Genomic DNA, 21,537 nt, shown 5'->3' with positions numbered 1-21,537 from the left:
ACCCCCAGCCATCTTGCCTTTCTGACATCTTCACTGGTACCTCAAACTCAATAAAGTGAAAACTGAACTTGTCCTCTTTTCTCCCAAATGCTTCTCCTTCACAGTTCACAGCTAATGTTTTTATTGTGTCTGTTGCACAAACTGACAACCTCAATATTGTATTTGACTTTTGTCTATTCTTCTGAATCCATGCTCTTGGCAAATCCTGTCATTTTTTTCTCTATACCTTCTCTGAGCTCTCCCCAGACATGCCACAAAACCTCTTTATATATATACAGGATATCTGTTACCCCAACTGCTGCAAACTCATCCTCTTCTGATGGCCCAACATTGCATCATGCCCCTTCCAGTCTGAATAAAAGGATGCAACTAAAATGATCTTCTCTTACATCACTCTGACCATGTTATGCTAGCACTTTGCTGCTGTCCTCTTTCCTTCCACATCAGATTTAAGCATCTTGTGTTTATTTAAAAAAATTCTTCATGATCCTGCCCCACCTGCAATTCTGCTCTTATTTCTGCCTTTTCCCCTACTATCTACTGTTCTCCCAATCTGCAAAACTGAATATCCTTTTGTATCCTTCCCACACCCTCATCTTCATGCCTTCTTCCTTTGCTTATACTTCCTTTCTTTTATTCATTGTCAACCAAATATCTACCCTCTCTCCATTCAAATCCATCCATTGGGCTTGATTCATAACTGCATAAAATTGGAGTAATGCATTGGTGAATCAGACCCTTATTTGCAAAGCTTTCAGAAATAATCAACTACATATAAGATAACTGATTAAAACAAACACTTTGAACTGCTTAAAAAGATTGGACTCTGTTGTGATAGTTTATTTTACATCTGCCCTGTATTGTCTGTTTCTAATTTAGATTGTAAACACTTTGGGTCAGGGACTATATCTTATTTTTTGTACAGAACAGAGCTTTGTACTTGTGGGTCTTAAATAACTTGTAATGATGATACAACTATAGGGGCTCCCAAAAACCTCAACCCCAGTGTATCTGAGACCCATTTTTAAATAAGCAGTTTAATCTTGTTCACGGGATAGAAAAGAAATCCATCTAATGAGTGATGCAAATATTCATCTCCTCATTAAAACTGAAGGTCCAACTTCCTGTAGCAAGGTCTGTAGTGGGGTGGTTTCTGTTTGCTTTGGAAGCATGAGGGAAGGTTCTATTATAGGTCACCAAGGTAGCTAGAGAATGGGAAGAGAGATTCTGTGCATTAACGGGAAACTCAGAATGACTGCAGGATGAATGGAAAATAGAATGAATGGGAAATATTTATATATATGGTATCCAAATAACATTCTGTTTTGTTTTTGGTTCATTCAGGGCAGCACAATTACCTATGTGCAGGAAGAAATGACTGTATTATTGATAAGATTCGAAGGAAGAACTGCCCAGCTTGCCGATTACAGAAGTGTCTACAAGCTGGAATGAATTTAGGAGGTAAGCATAACATTTAGGATTCTTTATTTTAATTTTATTAGGCAAAAATATTTTTAACATGCTTCTTTTTACATACATAGCTGCATAATCTCAAACCTTTACATTGAGAGAAATGAACAAAAACTAATAAACCCTACTGTCATTCTAAATCAGTTTTTGGGAGATATGTATTTTATGGCTCAGAACAAGAAAAGTGGATGTTTGATGCTGACAGCAATTTTAGTGGAGTTTCACTAAAACTAGGAGTGTGGAAGCTTCAAGAATTGTGTATGGGATTTTTTGTGGTGATGGTGGGGAATGTTCTTGAGATCATTTAAAACATTGCACATCTTAACAAAAGACAAGATCTTGCAAAGTGATATCTCTCAGCCTTAATGTTAATATCCATTCTAGTAAAGACTGAAGTCTGCTGTAGTTTGAATATTCATTTATATTGATAGATTAATGCTGCATAATTCATATTCAAATAACAGGACTGAAACATTTTCTTTATAATATAATTATCACAAGCATTCTGAAAATCATGTTGTTGTCGTCATCATCATGGCAAATCCCAAAGGGACTTGGCCTCCTTGCAGATTGAGCACCACCCACATCAATCTCTGGCTAGGTCCTTAAGATGGTTTGACTGGATATTCAGTGTATGTCCATCACTGGTGATCTTATCACACTATCGAAGCTGCTGGTGTCCATGTGATCACTGGATGTGATATACGTATTTTGGAATTCATTAGTCTTCTATTGCAATATATACATACAAGACAGCCACTGTAACTGAACCTGTTCTGATAGAGGTGATTGGTGGGTTCTGCTTTCAACATCCTCATTTCTGATCTTTTCCTACCACTTGATGTCGAGCAGCTGATGTAGATGATGAGAATCGAAAACATCAAACCAGTCGTCTTCAGCTTTTCTCAGTGCCCGTGTTTCAATTCTATACAACAGAGATGATATAACAGTAGTACTATAGATCTGCAGCTTCACAGCAACTTTGGTGTCACAGCGTCCCTGTAGAGGCAACTGAAGGGCCCAAAATTGCTGCCTTAATAGTGTCTGCATCTTTCGAGCATCCTCCTGCACTGTCTATGCCTGCCCAAATATTTGACAGTTGCCAGCTGCTCAATGTTCTGTCTTGACAGGTTGACACTGAGGTGGTTGGAATCAAGAGCTGGAGGCTGCTTGATGGTAATGGCCAGAGACTTTGTTTTATCTGGATTAATAACCAGACCAGTGAGCACTGCTTCTTGTTAAACCAGATCGTCCATCAGCTGCAGTGATTCAGTGAACTGAACCAACAAGACAATATGATCAACATATTTGAGATCTTGAAGCAGTATGGTCTTCTGCTCAGTGCAACAGCAAGAGCTGTCCCCTCAATCTTGTCCATCAACCAATCAATGCCAGTATCAAACTATGATGGTGAAAGAATGCAGCCTTGATGAATTCCTGTGGCGATAGGAAACCATGCCTTGTATCTGTTACTCAAACACAGCATTCCATTCTATTATAGAGCTCTTCTATCAATGGCATTCCTGGGAAGATAGTATCAGGTTGCATCATCAGATCCCATAGGCTTGCTCAATGCACTGAATCAAAGGCCTGACAGAAGTCTATAAAAAGTGGTGCACGTGGCTTATTAAATTCAGCAGTGCTTTCAAATAGCTGTCTCAAGTTAAAGATCTAATTGGCATTGGAACGATCGGTTCTTCAAGTAGTGTCCCCATGTTTGTTCTATTTCAGGTGTGGATGAGCCTCTCAAACCCTTGATCAGAGATTTTTCCGCTAGGAATGTCTGTTCAGCCCGCGCATGCACCTTATGCCGCCTCCTCTGAGGAAGTGAAAGAGGTGTAACTGAATAGTAGGAAGAGGGCAACCTGTACTATTTATCTACAGAAATGGAAGAGATTCTTCCATTAGCTCTGCTCTTCTTGCTCAGAGAAATAAACTCAATTTAATTTCTCACCATCTAATCTGAATGAAAGATAAACCCCAAACACAAACTAAATCAAAGCTGCCTTATGTGTTGGACTTCCAAGGGAACTTATTTTCTATCCAAATAGGTTGTATGTTTTAGACAGGGCCTATTGGAAAACTTCTTTAAATTCTAAATTGTAGTCCCCAGATATTGCTTTGGATCTCTCTTCCTAGGGTTTGTAAAGAAATTGACTCTCCTTTGTATCCCTCCTGATCTGTTGATCAGAATGAAAGAATGAAAACTCTTACTCAAACTCTTCTTCAATAGAAGAATTTTTAAAGCACATTACATTTTATAATATAAAAGTTCGCTACCATCTTGCTTCTTTCTTCATCTCTGTATGGAAAACTTTTTAATAGCAAACAAAATTGACAGAATAATGGAAAATCCAGGGTAAATATTCCAAATTTTTCTGGAATAAATACAGAGAGTTTTATTTTGCTCATCTTTGCTCATCCTCATGTATTTTGCTGATCTTTTTTGACACCATTGGTCTTTTTTTCTGGGTTTACAGTAATACAGATTGTTGTGTGTGTATTTTGAGTATGTACATTTTGCCTTATAGTGTTCAGACATTTTTTTTAAATGTAGTCCTTTGATTTATGTTAAAGCACCTGTGCCGTGTTTTGGCACCTTTTACAAAAATGTATCTAAAACAGTGCTTACAAAAACTAACAGAACTTTGCATGAAGACTCACCCAAATTAGTATAGCTATTTTATCATTTACTACCTTATTATATATGATGAAAATTGTAACATCATCCATTCTCGTTTTATACTTTGATAGCTTTTGAACAATTATTCATGAAGTCACCACATAATGGTTTCTTCAGTGAGGTTATTTACTCCATAGGTCTGTCTGATTTTATGAGAAGAGGCGATAATTAGTAGTTGCTACAAAAGTTAAAGTACCCAAATGTTAATATAGTCCATCCCTCTCCTTCACAGAGAATCTCTCTCCCTCTCCCTGCAACAAGTATTACTCTGAACTGTTTCTGTACCCACTGTTTGGGGGTTGTTTTTTTTTTGCTTCTAATGCTGTATGTTAAACTTAATTATTGGAAGAGATTCAGATGAAGCAACTGTATTAAAAATGTTTGGCCCACTTTTAGTCTATGCTTTTTTCCAAGATACTGTAATTAATTTTCAATTAATTATGGGCCAGATAGATTTAATAAGTTCTGATGTTTTCTTCCTGAATGTACTATGGTACAGGCCCAGAATACTTTTCGTCCTTGAATCCTATCAGAAAGTTTGTCCCTTGCAACAACAAGAATTTGATAGTCTTAAGGCTTAAGGTTTAAGATAAATAGGATTGATTGTCAATTTGCAAATTAGATGATTTACCATTCTGGCTGTGGAGACTACAAATCTTATATAAAGAATACATAGGTAAGTTAGGCCCTGAACTTGTATTCACTTACATATGTGAATAATTTCATCCATGGGATTCTGTTACTCTATTAGCTCTACTTAATGAAATATTCTTAATGTATTAAAGATAATCTGAAAGAAAGATTGGATCAGGTTATTGATAATATGATAAATCTTTCACTTCTTTTTCCAGACCTAATTGATAGGGATTTAAAATGGTGGTCTGTGTGGTCTCAGTTCAGTTCTTCGTGCATAGGTGTTATCCTTTCCCCAAAATTATCATCCTTACATTTGACGTGAATTGTCACCCTTCATAGAAGTATGATTCTAAAGTCCAATGTACATGGAGACTGAAAAGTGTTGGGTTTTTTTGGTTTTTTTTTACTTATAGAATAATATCTCCAGGTCATGGTTAAGGCATATTGAACAAACAGCATGAAAAATATTTGTGCTGCTGGCTTTGTATTAATTCTCTAAATATTTCATTCAGGTTTAACTGAAAAAAAAAGACATACAGGTATTTATTAGGGCTGGTGGGAAAATGGTAATTTATTTTCTGTGGAAAAATTCAAAAGAAAACATTTTCAGTTTTTGGAGAAGGAGAAAAAGAAATGGGGGGAGAACTGAAACATATTTTTTTTAAGTTGAAAACCAAGAAAAGTTTGTTTTCTATTTTTCATTGAAACTTTTCATTTTGGGAGAAATGTAAACATTTCATTTTGATCAAAAAGCCTGTATATTTCCATCATATAGTATGAGAGTTGATCCCACCATGAATTTATACCTAAAGTTAGTCTGCATATCAGAGCCCGCCATTATACATTGAGTGGTCTCTCAAGGGAAGTTGTAAAAACCCCATTATGCATTTAAAACTTTAGACTTCACAAAACACTAGGCAATCTAGTTGCTGTAGGGAACAATCCTGCGTTAGCAGGGAAATGGACTAGCTAGCCCACTACATCTTTTCTATCTTTAATTTCCATAATCCCGCCTAAATGTTTCAGAAGAGTTGTCTGCTTTTTCCAAGTCCTAAACTATCAATATGGAATAAATGCTGTCCTTGTGTGTGCATGTGTGTCAGAGAGAGAGAATAACCTCTAATTTGAACCTTTTAATTTTTTCATTAAACAAAATTTACTTTGGAATAGCTATGAATTAGTGGTTTCATTTGATCATGCACATTAATCTGATTTAGCATAACTATATGTTAGAATGGAAAAAGTTACAGAAACTAAATATGCAATCAGTTTTTTGCCCTTTTGTAATGTACAGTTTTAAATTTCACAAAAATGTACCTGAACATATTACTGAATACTATTTCACCTGAATTATGAACACCTTATTTTTGTCATTTATATTTGGATTTATTCAGGTAATTTAATTTTCAATTACTATCTTTTATTTCCAAACTGAAATGAAAAATTGACTAGAATCAGGTTTATTCCTGATGCAAATGCAAATTAGTCTAAGTTGCAAAAGAAGACACAAGAAGATTGCATGGTTTAAAAGATGCAACAACTTTATGTTCCATGAGAAAGTTGTAAATATTTTATTAAATTTTAGGCCATTTTGTTGTTTTTAATATCTACCAATTTTCAGATGCTCGTTAGTTGTGCTTCACATGATGTGTATATTACTTTACCTGTTTTAGCTCAGTAAACACATTCAGGTTTCACAGATATCAAACAAGTTATGGTGTTGAATTTTAAAATCTGAGACTTTTTTTTACAAAAAAAGAAATAGGAAAATCAGTGGTCATGTTCAATGTTGTCATTTGGGAGGGGTTGTTCAGTTTGTAACGTAATCTTGAATCTTTCTAGCCTGCAACCACACTACCTAGTGCTGTGATCTTGTCAGATCTTATAAATTAAGCAGCCTCTGGCTGTACCTGGAAGAGCTATCTGCAAGCCAATCCAAGTTGCTGCATGAAGTTCTTAGTGATAATTCAGTAGATGACATTCCCCCCCCCCCCGACTTAATACTTGTGGGTCAGTATTGCATTATGAGGCATTATGTTGCTGGAGAGGTCATCTCTTGGATCAGGGGTGGCAAACCTGTGGCTCTGGGGCCACCTGCGGCTCTTCATAAGTTAATATGCGGCTCCTTGTATAGGCACCGACTCCAGGGCTCGAGCTACAGGCGCCAACTTTCCAGTGTGCCAGGGGCTGCTCACTGCTCAACCCCTGGCTCTGCCACAGACCCTGCCCCCACTCCACTCCTTTCCACCCCTCCCCTGAGCCTGCTGTGTCCTTGCTCCTCTCCCTCTCCCCCAGAGCCTCCTGCATGCCACGAAACAGCTGATTGGAATGTGCTGGGAGGGAGGGGAAGGTGCTGATGGGCAGGGCTGCCAGTGGGTGGGAGGCACTGGGAGCGGGGGAGGGTGGGGAGCTCATGGGGGGCTGCTGACGTATTACTATGGCTCTTTGGCAATGTACAGTGATAAATTCTGGCTCTTTCTCAGGCTCAGGTTGGCCACTCCCATCTTGGATGATATGTAAACTAAATTCTTTGGTCATTTTCCTATGCTTCCCCTTCTTTTTTCATCATCAGCAATAATAATAATAATTGTACAAATCTTTAGAGACACATTTTTCCAGTCATAATCTTCTCCCCTGGATCTTGTTTACATTGTTAGAACCACTTTTCTTGCTACTTCGCTTTCTGGTGTACTCCATATGAGTAAAAGCAGCAAAGAATCCTGTGGCACCTTATAGACTAACAGACGTTTTGGAGCATGAGCTTTCGTGGGTGAATACATCACATGCATCCGACGAAGTGGGTATTCACCCACGAAAGCTCATGCTCCAAAACGTCTGTTAGTCTATAAGGTGCCACAGGATTCTTTGCTGCTTTTACAGATCCAGACTAACACGGCTACCCCTCTGATACTTGATTCCATATGAGTAGATGCTCTTCCTCCCCAAATCATTCTGACTGTCTACTTCTTCAATGGCAGGAATTCAGGCATCCAGAACTTGATTACCCAGAAAGTTATAACCATATTTATAGCTATTTACTATGAATATTTGTGGTGTTTTAGCTCTTCTTGAAGAAACAATTGAAGATAATTACAAACACATTTAGCTACTGGAGCTGTTAAGAAGGTATTTAGGGAATGATGGCAGGAATTCAAGATTTTGGGGAAATATTGACATCTGACCTTAAACTGATGAGCAAATTATCCATTTTTAAACTAATTTTGAGGAAACTACCTTCTGCACTTTACATTTTCTTTCTCTAGTTTTATTTGATTTATTGCAGCACAGGAAAATACATTAAAATAGTATATAAACTAAAAGCATAAATATAAAATGTTTATGTGACCTATCAAAACTCCATTAACTGCTATCTATCAGTAACGACATAAACCCCCCCGTAAAGACTCAGTTTCATGGGACAAAAGGTAGTCTTTTTATATCTTGATATCAATCATCTTAACTGTATGAACTAATCCATGCCCTCCTCCTCCATCTATGAGGTTGCTCTTTTGGGGAAACTAAGATACTAGATACTCCATAACAAGGTGCCCTTTGCTCTTTTTCCTGAGAGAGAGCTCTTATTGCTGCTTTGGGTTTTCACACTTTAAATTGATCTAAATAGTGCAGTAGCTCCTTCTACTAATGCAGGGGTAGGCAGCACACGAGCTGATTTTCAGCGACACTCTCACTGCCCGGGTCCTGGCCACTGGTCTGGGGGGCTCTGCATTTTAATTTAATTTTAAATGAAGTTTTTTAAACATTTTTAAAACCTTATTTACTTTACATACAACAATAGTTTAGTTATATATTATAGACTTTTAAAAAGAGACCTTCTAAAAACATTAAAATGTATTACTGGCACGCAAAACCTTAAATTAGAGTGAATAAATGAAGACTTGGCACACCACTTCTGAAAGGTTGCCGACCTCTGTACTAATGTCACAACCAAAATATATTGTTCATGCATTGTTTCTTAGCAGTATATGTGCATTATTTCAAGTTGCCTTAACTTTGCTTTCATTTTTTTAACTCAAATTACTGTACTGCAATGGTTTTTCAAGTTACTGTTTTATTTTCTCAAGGAAGCGCTGTAGAGTACACTGGTAAATAGGAGTGGATGGTAAACGTTAGAATTGTAGTTGACTAATTTATGGCAATCTAGTACTTGGGTTTTGCTTCTAGTTCTTTGTTAGACTAGTATTTGATGAACATGTGTAATGATGTATTTGATATACCATGCAAAACTCCAAAAACACTAAATGTGACATAATTTATGAATGAATAAATAATAGATTAATTATATGAACATCTGAACAAGAATGATTAAGCCTGGCTTTCAGGAAAGATAACATTTTCTTTCTTGGACAGTTATTTTTAAATTCTTTGCATATTGGATTCCCATTTTAAAATGTAGTCAATGCATCTCTCTTGTTATTGATGAAAGTTCACAGAAAGATACTTCATATACTAAAAATATTAGCAAATTTGCAATGTGTCTGTTTTGCTGTTTTTTCCAAGATATGATATGTGGGCAGAATCTTCAGACTTCTAGCTATTTCTCATTAAGCTTTTTTGGATAAAGCTTTTTAATTTTGATTTTTACCAGGAAACTACTAATTGGCATTTGGTAAAAGTTGTTCCCTCACAGAGGAGTAGTATCCTATGAAGCTGTTACTTGTCAATTAATCATCACTTTGAGAATTGCTAAAATGTAAGCAAATGCATTAGACTTTTTTTCTGGCAACCTAAATATTCCTGTAAAATAGTCTTTGGAAATAGGCCCCACAGGCAGGGTGACATTGAACAACAATACAGAGGATGAAGATTTCTTCCAAGCAGCTTCTCCATAGCCTCTCCCTGTACATTGGAACTTTTTCTGTTCTTTTGATTTTTTCAGGCATTGTAACAGAAGGCAGGATTTGCTCCCAAGTACACAGTTGTTCTGTATCTGCTTAAGAAAAATGTGAAAATTATTTAAAGAGAGAGAAATACAGTAATAAACTAGAACTGCTAGTCAAACAACATATCTAAAAACTAGGACACCCGTTATTTAACTACAGAGTCCAGAGTAGCTAGAAACCAAGACAACACCAATTATTTAATTACAGATTGTTTAACCACAGTTTCAGTGTGTATCTAGTAATATTCATTTAACAATCACTGTTGGCAACTCCACTATTATCCTAATCCTTCGGGCTCACAACATTGGTATAATTTTCTACTCCTGTCCCTTCCTTGCTTCCTTCCTTCCTTCCTTCCTTCCTTCCTCCCTTCTCTCATGCTGAAGCTGTGCCTAAATTCTACTTCTGTGCTTTTCCTTCTTTTTGTACATATACACCACTTTCTTTCTTTTTCCTCTTTTTCCCCCCTATGGCTTTTCTCTCTGTGTTCTGTTCACTTTGTCTTGTGTTTCACCTTCTCTTTCCTTAAACCTTTTTCTAAAGTAGAGCAGCATGCTTTTCCCCTTCATTCTGTATTTCTTGTCTCTTCTCTATGTCCTTGTTCTTTTTTGTGGCCTATCTTTAATCTTTCACCTGTTCTGTACTCTTTTCCCTCTTGTGTTCCCCTTTCTTTGGTCCCTCTCCTGATAAGTTCGCCCCTTCTCCATATGCAGCCTCTGTTCCATGCCTTCCATTCCGAGTGTGTGCATGGGGGAGAAATGACACACTACACTACTCTTGTGGTCTCTCCCTTTTCCTTATCCCAATTGCCTGCTTCTCTGGTAAATCCCCATAAGTTTCTTGTGGCAGTAAATCTGGTTGGTCTGCTGATTATGTAAGTCAGGCAGTTGTTTAAGAAGTCTAACAAGCACTATTAAGTGGGGCTGTAGGAAGAGAGGCTGACACCTGTGGCAGTGTGTGGCTGTAAGGCTGTTTGCTCCTCCCTCTCCTTTTTCCAAAAAGACTTGTGATGGTGCATCACTGTTGACTGACTTTTTTTTTCTTTTCTTTTTTTTTTCAGGTTTTGGGTGAGGCTAAAGTTCTCCTAGGCCATGATTAGCTTAGTCCTTGTATTCCAGCAGAATTTAAACTAAGATAAATAGAGCTCTAACTTTGGCAACGTTAACTAGTCATTAGCTGTGCAAACAATAATTAAGTTTGTGATGGGCAGCAACCAAGCTGTTCTCTGAATACATCACTTATGTAAAAATCCTTCTTCCCTTGTGCAAGGGGAACATTGCTTGTTACAGGTGCTCCTGCATTTGATTTTGTGCTTATATTGTAACTACAGTTTTTTTAGAAAACATTTTTGTGGTTATTTAAGGCAAAAAGCTGGGGAAAGGGAAAATTACAAGGGATCCCGTGTTACTTAGATGTGTCTCAGCATGAAAAGAAAAAAGTCTATAGATTTGTGGACTAAAGAAATACAGAAAAACAAAATACTATATCATTGTAACACAGCCAAATTAATCACATTAATATTGTCCAATATTTGAGTATGGTATTATCCAATAGTAGTATCATGCTATTTTCCAGCATTTGTGTCTCCCTGAAATATGATAAGTCAGTGGTGAAAATGAAAATTATTAATTTCAAGCATATATAAGAGTTCATTAGAATTCATATTGCATAAATTAACATTCAGCAATATGAGTTAAAACATATCTATCACCAAAATAATACTATGTGCTTTACAGATCATAAGAAGACAGTTTTCAAACTTTCAGGACCCAGTTTTTCACCAATATTCCACAGGTTCAAAAGAGAGGGGCTGGTATCTGTGTACCAGCTCCCTCTTCAGTGCTGGCCTCTCCAAACAGTCATTTTAGGAAAATGTGGTCCATCCATCTTGCCTGAGTCAAAAGGCTGAGGGGGAGAAATATCCTCTGAGTTGTAGCATTTTATACTAAAAGCAGGTTTAATACAATGTTTCCATTTTCCTTCTTCTCCAGAGCTTGCATAGGGATTCTGTATTTCAGGGGTCCCCAACCTGGTGCCTGCGGGGGCATCTAAATGCGCCCACATCCTGTCCGGCAATCGAACATCTGCCAAAATGCCACCAAAATTCGGCGGCATTTTGGCGGTGACGACTCTGGATGACGCCGCTTGCCGCCAACACGGATGCTGGACCATTGCCACGGTCCTTCGTCTGGCGCCCGCCAGATGAAAAGGTTGGAGACCACTGCTGTATCTTGTTTCCAGGCAGATGTTGCTACTTAATTTAAGCATCTTTACGATTAAGTCCTCTGTATATCCTACCAACTCATCAGGCTCCCTTACTTTAAGGATTCTCACACCTAGATTCCAAGTCTTCACATGGTTTTACAAATTCTCCAAACATCTCGTAGGATAGTGGGCTTAGTCCTGCTCCTATAGTTGACATTTTACCATTTACTTCCATCAGTTCAGGATTGGTCCTGTTGGTCAGGATTAGTCCTCATTTAGTTTTATTTATGTCTCCATTGTAAATATATTAGTGGTAGTAGCAGTAGATTATCTCCGTTTTAGTTTTATTTAAGTGGACATCCATTTTAGCTGAACAAGTAGAGATGACTTTTCCGATATCTCTACCATGTTTCTCCACTACAGAGATGACTAGTATTATAGAATATAAATGTTATTGTGTACTGCAGGAATACTTTTGCATATTTTCCTCTTTTTCAACAAGAGGTGCGGATTACCTGTTGCTGTAGTGCTGTCTGTAGCTTCGAAAAGTCAACATTATATGATTTTCCACAAGACTTCCCCTTGTATTTTATTTTAAATTTTGTATTCTGGTGCATAAGAATATTAGACATCTACAAATACTGATCTGACAAAAAAAAATCTTTGTTAAAGCCAGAGCCATTTGCAAGGCATCTTTCACCACACTTCTCCTTTCTTCAACTATTTATCTGTTTCAGAAAACCTTAAGAATATAAGAATTTAGGAACTGTGGTGCAGGATCAGAATTATGAAAGTCTTGTCCTAACCCTTAATAGTTAGAGATTGGCTTAAGCCCTAGAACATGAGGTTTTATATCCTTTCCAAAACTTTTTTTTTGCATAGACTATTATAACTTTTGATATTCCTATTATTCACATAAGTGTCCAATCACTCTTAGAATACTGAGGTTGAATTTCTTGATATCAATTACAGACATGTTTCTAAAGAAAATAATGATAGGATTTGAGCTTTTGATTAGCAATTATATTTAGTCAGAATTCCTGCTGATCTGCCTTGTGACTATGCTAAGTTTTAAGATATTGTGGGGTACGGTCAAGAGCTATGATGTATATTTTCTTTCCAATTTTGAGTTGTCTTTATTAGCTTTATATTTGGTAGTCCAATTAAAGAACAGTTGTGAAACACACCTTTAAAAAAAATTAAACTCAGTGCAGTTACTTCTCAGAGGCTCAGAATCTTTTGTAGTTGGCTGCTGGTTTCTGTGTGAATTACCAAACCAGTTGAGCTAGAGTCCTGGTGTGAAACCAAATGAAAAACATAGTTCTTTTCACTGTAAACGTGACTATAAAGCAGTAATATTTTTCTCAGTTTCGTTTTGATGGTATAACGGAAGAAAATGAAATTGAAACATACTTTTTGTGATATTGCCATGGAAGAAAACAAAAAATAAACACAAAAATACTTGGAGAGGAAAATCAGAGGATTTATATCTTGGTTAAATGGGCTGTCAGTTTAGCTAAGCTGCTAGATGTTTGTGGGAACTACCAAACCAGTTCAGTTAGCATTCTGGCATGATCCCAGATGAAAATATAGTTTCTGCTTCTGCACACATGAAAGACGCATAAGATTCTCCTTGTTAGACTCTTTGTGCTAATGGAAATAAAACATAGAGCTTGAAAAACAAATGAAAAATAAAAATAAGCAGTGATATTTGATCCTTTTTTATTCCTTCAGGCCTATTTTTAACATTTTTCAGTGATGCATGTCACTGTTACCTCATTATCAAGTATTGTGCTGAATGGAGACATCCTAGCTTTGCTCTTGGGATACATTTGGTTGCAAAAAGTGCTAGTTCAGCTTTGGCTTGCTAAAATAACTCAGTAGTCATAGTGATCCCACCTCTGTGTGCAGTACTGTATGTATAACTGCATTCAATAGGGAGCAAATACATTTTCACTTACTTTACACTAAGTTTAATAAGCTTGTGCACATTGCCGGTTTGGAACTCAGTATTTATTGGGAATGTGGAGGAGAATAAATATATTACCAAAACACAAGATCAGCTGCTGCTTTGTAAGGTCTCCTACTGGATACCATTTATTTCATTCTGAGGCAGGTAGGGAAGGGAGTTCAAAGAGAAGCTGTGTGCCACCAGTAGAAATGCCTCTGTGAGTAAAACGAGCAGGGTTTATTCTAATGGATGTCCTCTGGCTGACTGACAAAAATGCTAAAGGTGCTGCTGCTCTTTGGTGCCTGCCACAGAACATTATTTTTACATTTAATGCACCTCATATTATTTTAATGTTATTTGATCAGGTCTGGGATTGTTAGACTAGAGGATGGGATTCATGGAGCATTTAACCATCGCAGAGCTAAATTAGGCACTGGCATTTTATTTTTATTTGCACTGGTTGCATGTAGTTTAACAAAATTTTAGATCAGTTGCATAATTATACCTTTTCAAAAAGAAATTAGAAAATGTCTTATGGTTAAGGTTTAAAAAAAGAAAAAGAAGCAGGTAGTAACACTAAAATGGAACAAAAACTATAATCTGTTAAATAGTACTGTAGAGCTGCTTGAAATGGAGAAGTAGGAGCATCTTTTGTAGAAAAGAGAAGGTATGGTAAGTTAAGGGAAAATATGAATATTTTTCAGAACAGAAAAATCACTGATACGGTGAATTAAATACTAGTGAGCAATACATAAATAAGGCTATTTTTAGAAAACTTGTCTCCCATTTCCATTTTTTTTCTTCATAAATGTTGAGATTATTACAATTACTTTAGAAAAATCTACTTTAGTGATAGTCCCAGACTGACATGCTAATGTCATCACATCCATAGAGGTAGATTACTAGTGTATGAAAGCATTTACTCCTCCAGTTGTACTTCTGCTCAGAGGCATTGGGCCTAAAGATTTGATTAAGTTTTTGTACTTTATAAAGTGTCCCAATCTGTTATACATGTGGCTGGTTGAATAATTGAATTTTAAATTATGACAGGCAGCTTTTGATTAATACTGGTACATAGTTAGTTGTATATTTTATCCTTTTATAAAAATTTCCCTCTGGTTTGCACACCTGTGGGCATCTCATGGTTATGTCAACACTGCAGTTTCTGCATAACATCCCTAAGATTGCAGCTCATGTAGGCATACCCATGCTAGCTTTAATCTAGATGCAGTGGTGTGGGCTCCAGTGCATGCTGTACAAGCCTGTCCAGAACCCTGGGTATGTACTTATGTTGGTAGTCTGTGCCGCCATGTCTTCACTGCTATTTTAACGTGCTGAAAGCTAGTGCGGGTTTGCCTACCCAAGCTGCAGCTGCACCTCCGATTGCTGTGTAGACATACCTACAGAGAAAGAAGTAAGAACTAAAAGTACAAAGATATTATACAGAAAAAAAATAATAAAATGTGATGCAACTTTTTTATGGAGCAGAGTGTATGGATGTTTTGCAGTGATCGCATGAATGGAGCTGAACATGCACTTGCCACCGGGTATAGGGCTCACTGTTGAACTCGTAACTAATCCTATTGACTTAAAAAAAAAAACCTACTCCCAGGACTGGATCTAACAATAGGGTCAGTCCCAGTATCTTTAAGGCCTTGCATTTGATAATATTTTATTACCATCGTGCCTCGGAGGCACAATCATCATGACCCAGGACCCCATTGTGCTAGGCACTGTACAAACACAGAACATAAAGATGGTCTGTGCCCCAAAGAACTTACAATCTAAATATAAGAAGAGAGACAACAGATGGTAATAAACAGAGAGGTGAGTACAAAAAAATAAATAGTATTGGTCAGCATGATAGTGGTCTAAGTATACCAGCAGCCTGTTTTTTGTAAGCATCCTGGAAAGAGTTTTAAGTAGGTTTTTGAAGGAGAATAATGAAATGGCTTTGTAGATGTTTATGGAGAACTCCTCTCAAATATGAGGGACAGCATGGAAGAAAGCACAAAAGTTCTTTCAAAAGTGTTTTGAAATTTTAACAAATGAGTGATGTAGGCTGGCATCATGGGCTGACCGGAAGCAGGAATCAATATCGCGATAGTGAATAAGAGATGATAGTTAAGGTAGGGATAGGCTCAGAAGAGCCTTGAAAGTGAATGTTTCAACACAAGCATCTTGTGTTTGATGTGATAAAGAAGGGGGAGCCAGTGGAAGGAGGCAAAGACAGAGGTACATGCTCAAAGAAGTGGGCTAGGATAATGATCTTAGTAGCAGCATTTTTAATGGCTCTGAAGAGTGAGATTGCTTTTGTTAAGGCCAGAGAAAAGGTGCGAGAACATGAGAACTTTGAGTAGAGTTTTCGCTCTGTGGATGGGTAGGAAAGGTCATATCTTAGGGATGTTATGTGGGAAAAAATGCCAATATTTAGTCATAACCTATTTATTTTGATTTTATTATTCTTTTGTTTCAGTTTTGTCTTCATCACATACTCTGTTTTAAAATAATGTGTACAGTATCTCAGTGCAGTCCATCCTGATGTTAAGGGAGGCATATAGGAGTGTTTTCAGCTACAAGTGCAGTGCCTTTGACAGTATTTCAATCATTAGTTTATTATGGTGGTTTATTTTGTTTTGTGTTTACCTGGAGACAGAGTTCTTTGGCCTGTGTTAGACAGGAGTCGGACACTAGATTATCATAATGGTCCCTTTTGGCCCTAAAATCTATGAACCTTTTTCTCCAAGTCCTATAACAGGCTAAGAAATTGAATTCACTGTAGTGTAGGGCTAAACATTGGCCCATGCTGTCCCTTCCCATCTTAAAGCCTATGAGAGTCAGCGAAGAGGAGGATCTCTGCACTTAGTTCATCCCCAGTCATGTTAGCATTGCACTTTTGCTCCTCCCCCCAGAATAAACTGTGGGTTCAACTCCCAAATCTGGGAAATATCCTAGATCCTAAGGCAGCAGTGGGCAACCTGTGGCCAGCGGGCCACATGCGGCCCATTAGGATAATCTGATTGCAGGCCGCGATTTTTTTTTCCTTCTGCTTTTGGCCGTCTGCAGACATGGCCCCCAGCAGCTCCCAGTGGCCGTGGTTCACCGTTCCCAGCCAATGGGAGCTGCGGGAAGCGGCGGGCCGCAGGGACTTGGAATCGGCTTGCTCCTGGGCTTCTAGGGACCAGTTGGATGCTTCAGGCTGACATACTAACCTCCAGATATGAAGAAGGATGCCTGGGTTGTGGAGTCCAACGCAAAACCTCATATGGAAATTGTGTCTTTTAAAAAATAAATGTTTGGCCTAGATGTGGAAAGATTCCCTCCCCCACCCCTTCACCCCCTGCCATCATGGAATTTTGGAGGTTTGCGGAATGTTCCTACAAAAGGTAGGAATGATGGGAAAAGACTCCCACTTAAGTTTGTAAAATAACTTTTTTTCAGGTCTGGGCTTTTATCAAAATAAAATGTTTTGATCGACCAGACACATACAAAAAAGGCTAATTTCATTTTGTGGGAAATTTCCAGGGTGGTGTGTGTGGGTGGGGGGAGGAGGGGGTGTTTTGTTCCACTGTCTTGGTCACATGGGGAAAAGGTGCTTTTTATGCTCTTTCACCTCTCCCCACTTCTTGGATATCTACATAGCATTTCGTCTTTAATACAGAAGATGTTGACAGAATCAATTCATGATCCACTGCAAGTTGGGAGATTCATCTAAGTTCTCCCTTGAGAGCTACCCTCCTCCAATATTGAACTCATTGATATAATAGACCTTTTAACAGGAATCACAGTCTATGCAATGTAATATATTGACATAATCTGGATTTTTTATTCTCTATGCTTAGATAATATGGTAATATATGCTATGTAAATACCTAAGGTAGAAGTTTGATCAATTTTACTTCACTGTGAGCCAAATCATATACCCTGTGAAAGCCCAAGTAACGAAGAAAATGAGGTTTCTGCAGCAGATGGAGGGAAAAAGGAATCTCCCTCTCTTACCCTCCAGTGAACCACCAGCAGAGCTATTCTGTAGTCTTGCAGCTGGTGGAGCTTCCCCTATGCAAGGGACAGGGAAATATAGCTGATTGTTCCTCATATTTGCAGAACTATCAGTCACTTTACATTATGTGAATGGAAAATATGGAGGGCCCTCTGCACCCTACATCCTTTCATAAGCCTGGTCTACACTAGGCGTTTAAATCGGTTTTAGGAGCGTAAAACCGATTTAACGCCACAACCGTCCACACTAGGAGGCACCTTATATCGATTTTAATGGCTCTTTAAATCGGTTTCTGTACTCCTCCCCGACGAGAGGAGTAGCGCTAATATCGGGATTAACATATCGGAATAGGGTTAGTGTGGCCGCAAATCGACGGTATTGGCCTCCGGGCGGTATCCCACAGTGCACCAGTGACCGCTCTGGACAGCATTCTGAACTCGGATGCACTGGCCAGGTAGACAGGAAAAGCCCTGCGAACTTTTGAAATTCATTTCCTGCTTCCCCAGCGTGGAGAGCTCATCAGCACAGGTGACCACGCACAGCTCATCAGCACAGGTAACAATGCAGTCTCCTGAGAATCGAAAAAGAGCCCCAGCATGGACTGCACGGGAGGTACTGGATCTGATCGCTATATGGGGAGAGGATTCAGTGCTAACAGAACTGCGTTCCAAAAGACGAAATGAAAAAGTATTTGAAAGAATTTCTAAGGCTATGACGGATAAAGGCCACAGCAGGGACTCAGTGCAGTGCAGAGTGAAAGTTAAGGAGCTCAGACAAGCCTACCAGAAAACCAAAGAAGCAAACGGAAGGTCCGGGGCAGGTCGAAAAACATGCCGCTTCTATGCTGAGCTGCATGCAATTTTAGGGGGCTGTGCCACAAGTACCCCACCCCTGATCATGGATTCCAAGGTGGGGGTTGTAGTCTCTGCCATGGCTGAGGATTATGCAGACGGGGAAGATGAAGATGAAGAAGAGGAGGTAGACCTAGCAGAGAGCACACAGCACTCCGTGAGCCCCAGCAGCCAGGAGCTTTTTATCACCCTGATGGAATTACCCTCCTCCCAGCCCTCACAATCAACTATCCCAGACAATGACGCCATGGAAGGGAGCTCTGGTGAGTGTACCTTTGCAAATAGCAAACATTGTTTTTTAAGCAAGCCTTTTTTAATGATTGATTTGCCCTGAGGACTTGGGATGCATTCGCAGACAGTATAGTTACTTAGAAAAGTTTGTTAACATGTCCGGGGATTGAGAGGAAATCCTCCAGGGACATCTCGATGAAGCGCTCCTGTAGGTACTCCAGAAGCCTTTGCAGAAGGTTTCTGGGCAAGGCAGCCTTGTTCCGCCCACCATGGTAGGACACTTTACCACGCCATGCATGTAGCAAGTAATCAGGTATCATTGCGTGGCAAAGCATAGCAGCGTATGGTCCCGGTGACTGCTGGCATTCAAGAAGCATCTGCTCTTTATCTTGTTCTGTTATCCTCAGCAAAGTGATATCGTTCAGGATAACCTGGTTAAAAATCAGGAATTTAAGTAAGGGTGGTGGCCATTTTTCTACTGGGTTCGTGGACTGCAGCAGCTTAAAAAAAAAACCTTTCCTGCATGTAGCGAAGCGGGGGGAGGGGAGGAGTGAAATGCCGATGATCTTTTTTGTGTTTGGTCACCGGCGATCTTCCCCAAGCTACCAGCCATGCAGTGGGTGGGGGGGTGGGAAGGTTGTTGATTAGCAGGGAGCTAGCGTGATATTAGCCATGCGTTGGGGGGAGGGGTAAATCACTACAGAAGCCGAAAGACAGTGGCTTACCATGGCCGCATGCAAGCTGAATTCTGATGCCCGGACCTGTGTCTGTGAGATCTGTAACTCCAGAGCTGCAAGCACTCACTATTAAGATGAAAAATGCGACCTTGTAGGGAAATCACATGTGCTAGGTGAATAGTGCTGTTCACTGTGAAAGAGTATAACCATTGTTCTGTAAAATGTATCTTTCTAAATATTTATCTCCCTCATGCAGCTGCAAATTTTTCAACCATCCCTCCTCCATCCCAAAGGCTAGCACAGATAAGGCGGAGGAAAAAAAAGACGCGAGATGAGATGTTCTCGGATATTATGGAAGTTACACGCAATGAAAGAGCTCATCTGAATGAGTGGAAGGACGTGGTATCAAATTACAGGAAAGAGGCCAGTGAACGTGAGGACAGGAGGGATGAACGTGAGGACAGGAGGGACACCCGAGATGAGAGGTGGCGGCAGGAAGACCGGCAGGAAAATCAGCGGTGGCGGCTGGAAGATCAGCTGTGGCGGGATGCAACTCTGGGGCTGCTGCGTGATCAAACTGACATGCTCCGGCGTCTGGTGGAGCTTCAGGAACGGCAGCAGAATCACAGAGTGCCGCTGCAGCCCCTGTATAACCACCCTCAACCCTCACCATGTTCCACATCCTCCTCACCCAGGACAGCCCGCGTGGGGGGAGGCTCCGTGCACCCGCCCACTCCACCCCCGTGGACAGCCCAACCAGAAGGATGTCGTTACTGTGAATTTTTTTTAATGGCCTTCTCCATCCCTCCTATCCTCCTCCCAAACCACACCCTTACTTCTCTCCCTCTTTTTATAATGAATCAATAAAGAATTCATGCTTTTTAAATGAGAGTGACTTTATTTGCATAAGTAAGCTGTACTCGAAGGGGGAGGGGGAGTTGCTTACAGGGACTGAGTCAATCAAGGGGGTTGGGTGTTCATCAACAAACACAGCAGTCACACTGTACCCTGGCCATTGATGAAGCTCGTTTTCAAAGCTTCTCAGATGCGCACCGCTTCCTGGTGTGCTCTTCTAATCTCCCTGGTGTCTGGCTGCGCGTAATCAGCGGCCAGGTGATTTGCCTCAGCCTCCCACCCCGCCATAAAGGTCTCCCCCTTACTCTCACAGAGATTGTGGAGAATACAGCAAGTAGCAATAACATAGGGGACATTGGTTTGGCTGAGGTCTGAGCGAGTCAGTAATGTCCGCCAGCGCGCCTTTAAACGGCCAAATGCACATTCTACCACCATTCTGCACTTGCTCAGCCTGTAATTGAACAGATCCTGACCACTGTCCAGGCTGCCTGTGTATGGCTTCATGAGCCATGGCTTCATGAGCCATGGCATCAAGGGGTAGGCTGGGTCCCCCAGGATAACAACAGGCATTTCAACATCCCCAACTGTTATTTTCTGGTCTGGGAAGTAATTCCCTTGCTGCATCCGTTTAAACAGAGTAGTGCTTCTGAAGACGCGAGCGTCATGAACCCTCCCTGGCCATCCCACGTGGATGTTTGTGAAACGTCCCTTGTGATCCACCAGTGCTTGCAGCACCATTGAAAAGTACCCCTTCCGGTTTACGTACTGGGTGCTCTGGCGCTGCGGTGCCAAGATAGGGATATGGGTTCCATCTATCGCCCCCCCACAGTTAGGGAATCCCAGTGCAGCAAAGCCATCCACTATGGCCTGCACGTTTCCCAGAGTCACAACCTTTCGTAGCAGCAGCTTAGTGATTGCTTTGGCTACTTGCATCACAGCAGCCCCCACAGTAGATTTTCCAACTCCAAATTGATTCCCGACTGACCGGTAGCTGTCTGGCGTTGCAAGCTTCCACAGGGCTATCGCCACTCGCTTCTCTACTGTGAGGGCTGCTCTCATCTTGGTATTCTGGCGTTT

General features: G+C 39.8%; 1 protein-coding gene across 10 annotated transcripts in view; it reads left to right on the top strand.

Annotated features, from left to right (window-relative positions):
- NR3C2 (nuclear receptor subfamily 3 group C member 2) overlaps positions 1-21,537 on the top strand; it is a 293,477-nt gene that overhangs the window by 221,550 nt on the left and 50,390 nt on the right. For all 10 annotated transcript variants that reach the window (XM_045018250.1, XM_045018254.1, XM_045018257.1 and 7 more), the window contains one exon: positions 1,345-1,461. In XM_045018250.1, the coding sequence (XP_044874185.1) occupies positions 1,345-1,461 (117 nt within the window). The remainder of the gene's footprint in view (positions 1-1,344; positions 1,462-21,537) is intronic.

This window comes from Mauremys mutica, chromosome 5 (assembly GCF_020497125.1).
Source record: "Mauremys mutica isolate MM-2020 ecotype Southern chromosome 5, ASM2049712v1, whole genome shotgun sequence".
Taxonomy (NCBI): Eukaryota; Metazoa; Chordata; order Testudines; family Geoemydidae; genus Mauremys; species Mauremys mutica.
Note: the sequence above shows the minus strand (reverse complement) of the source record. Positions and strands in the feature narration are given on the sequence as shown.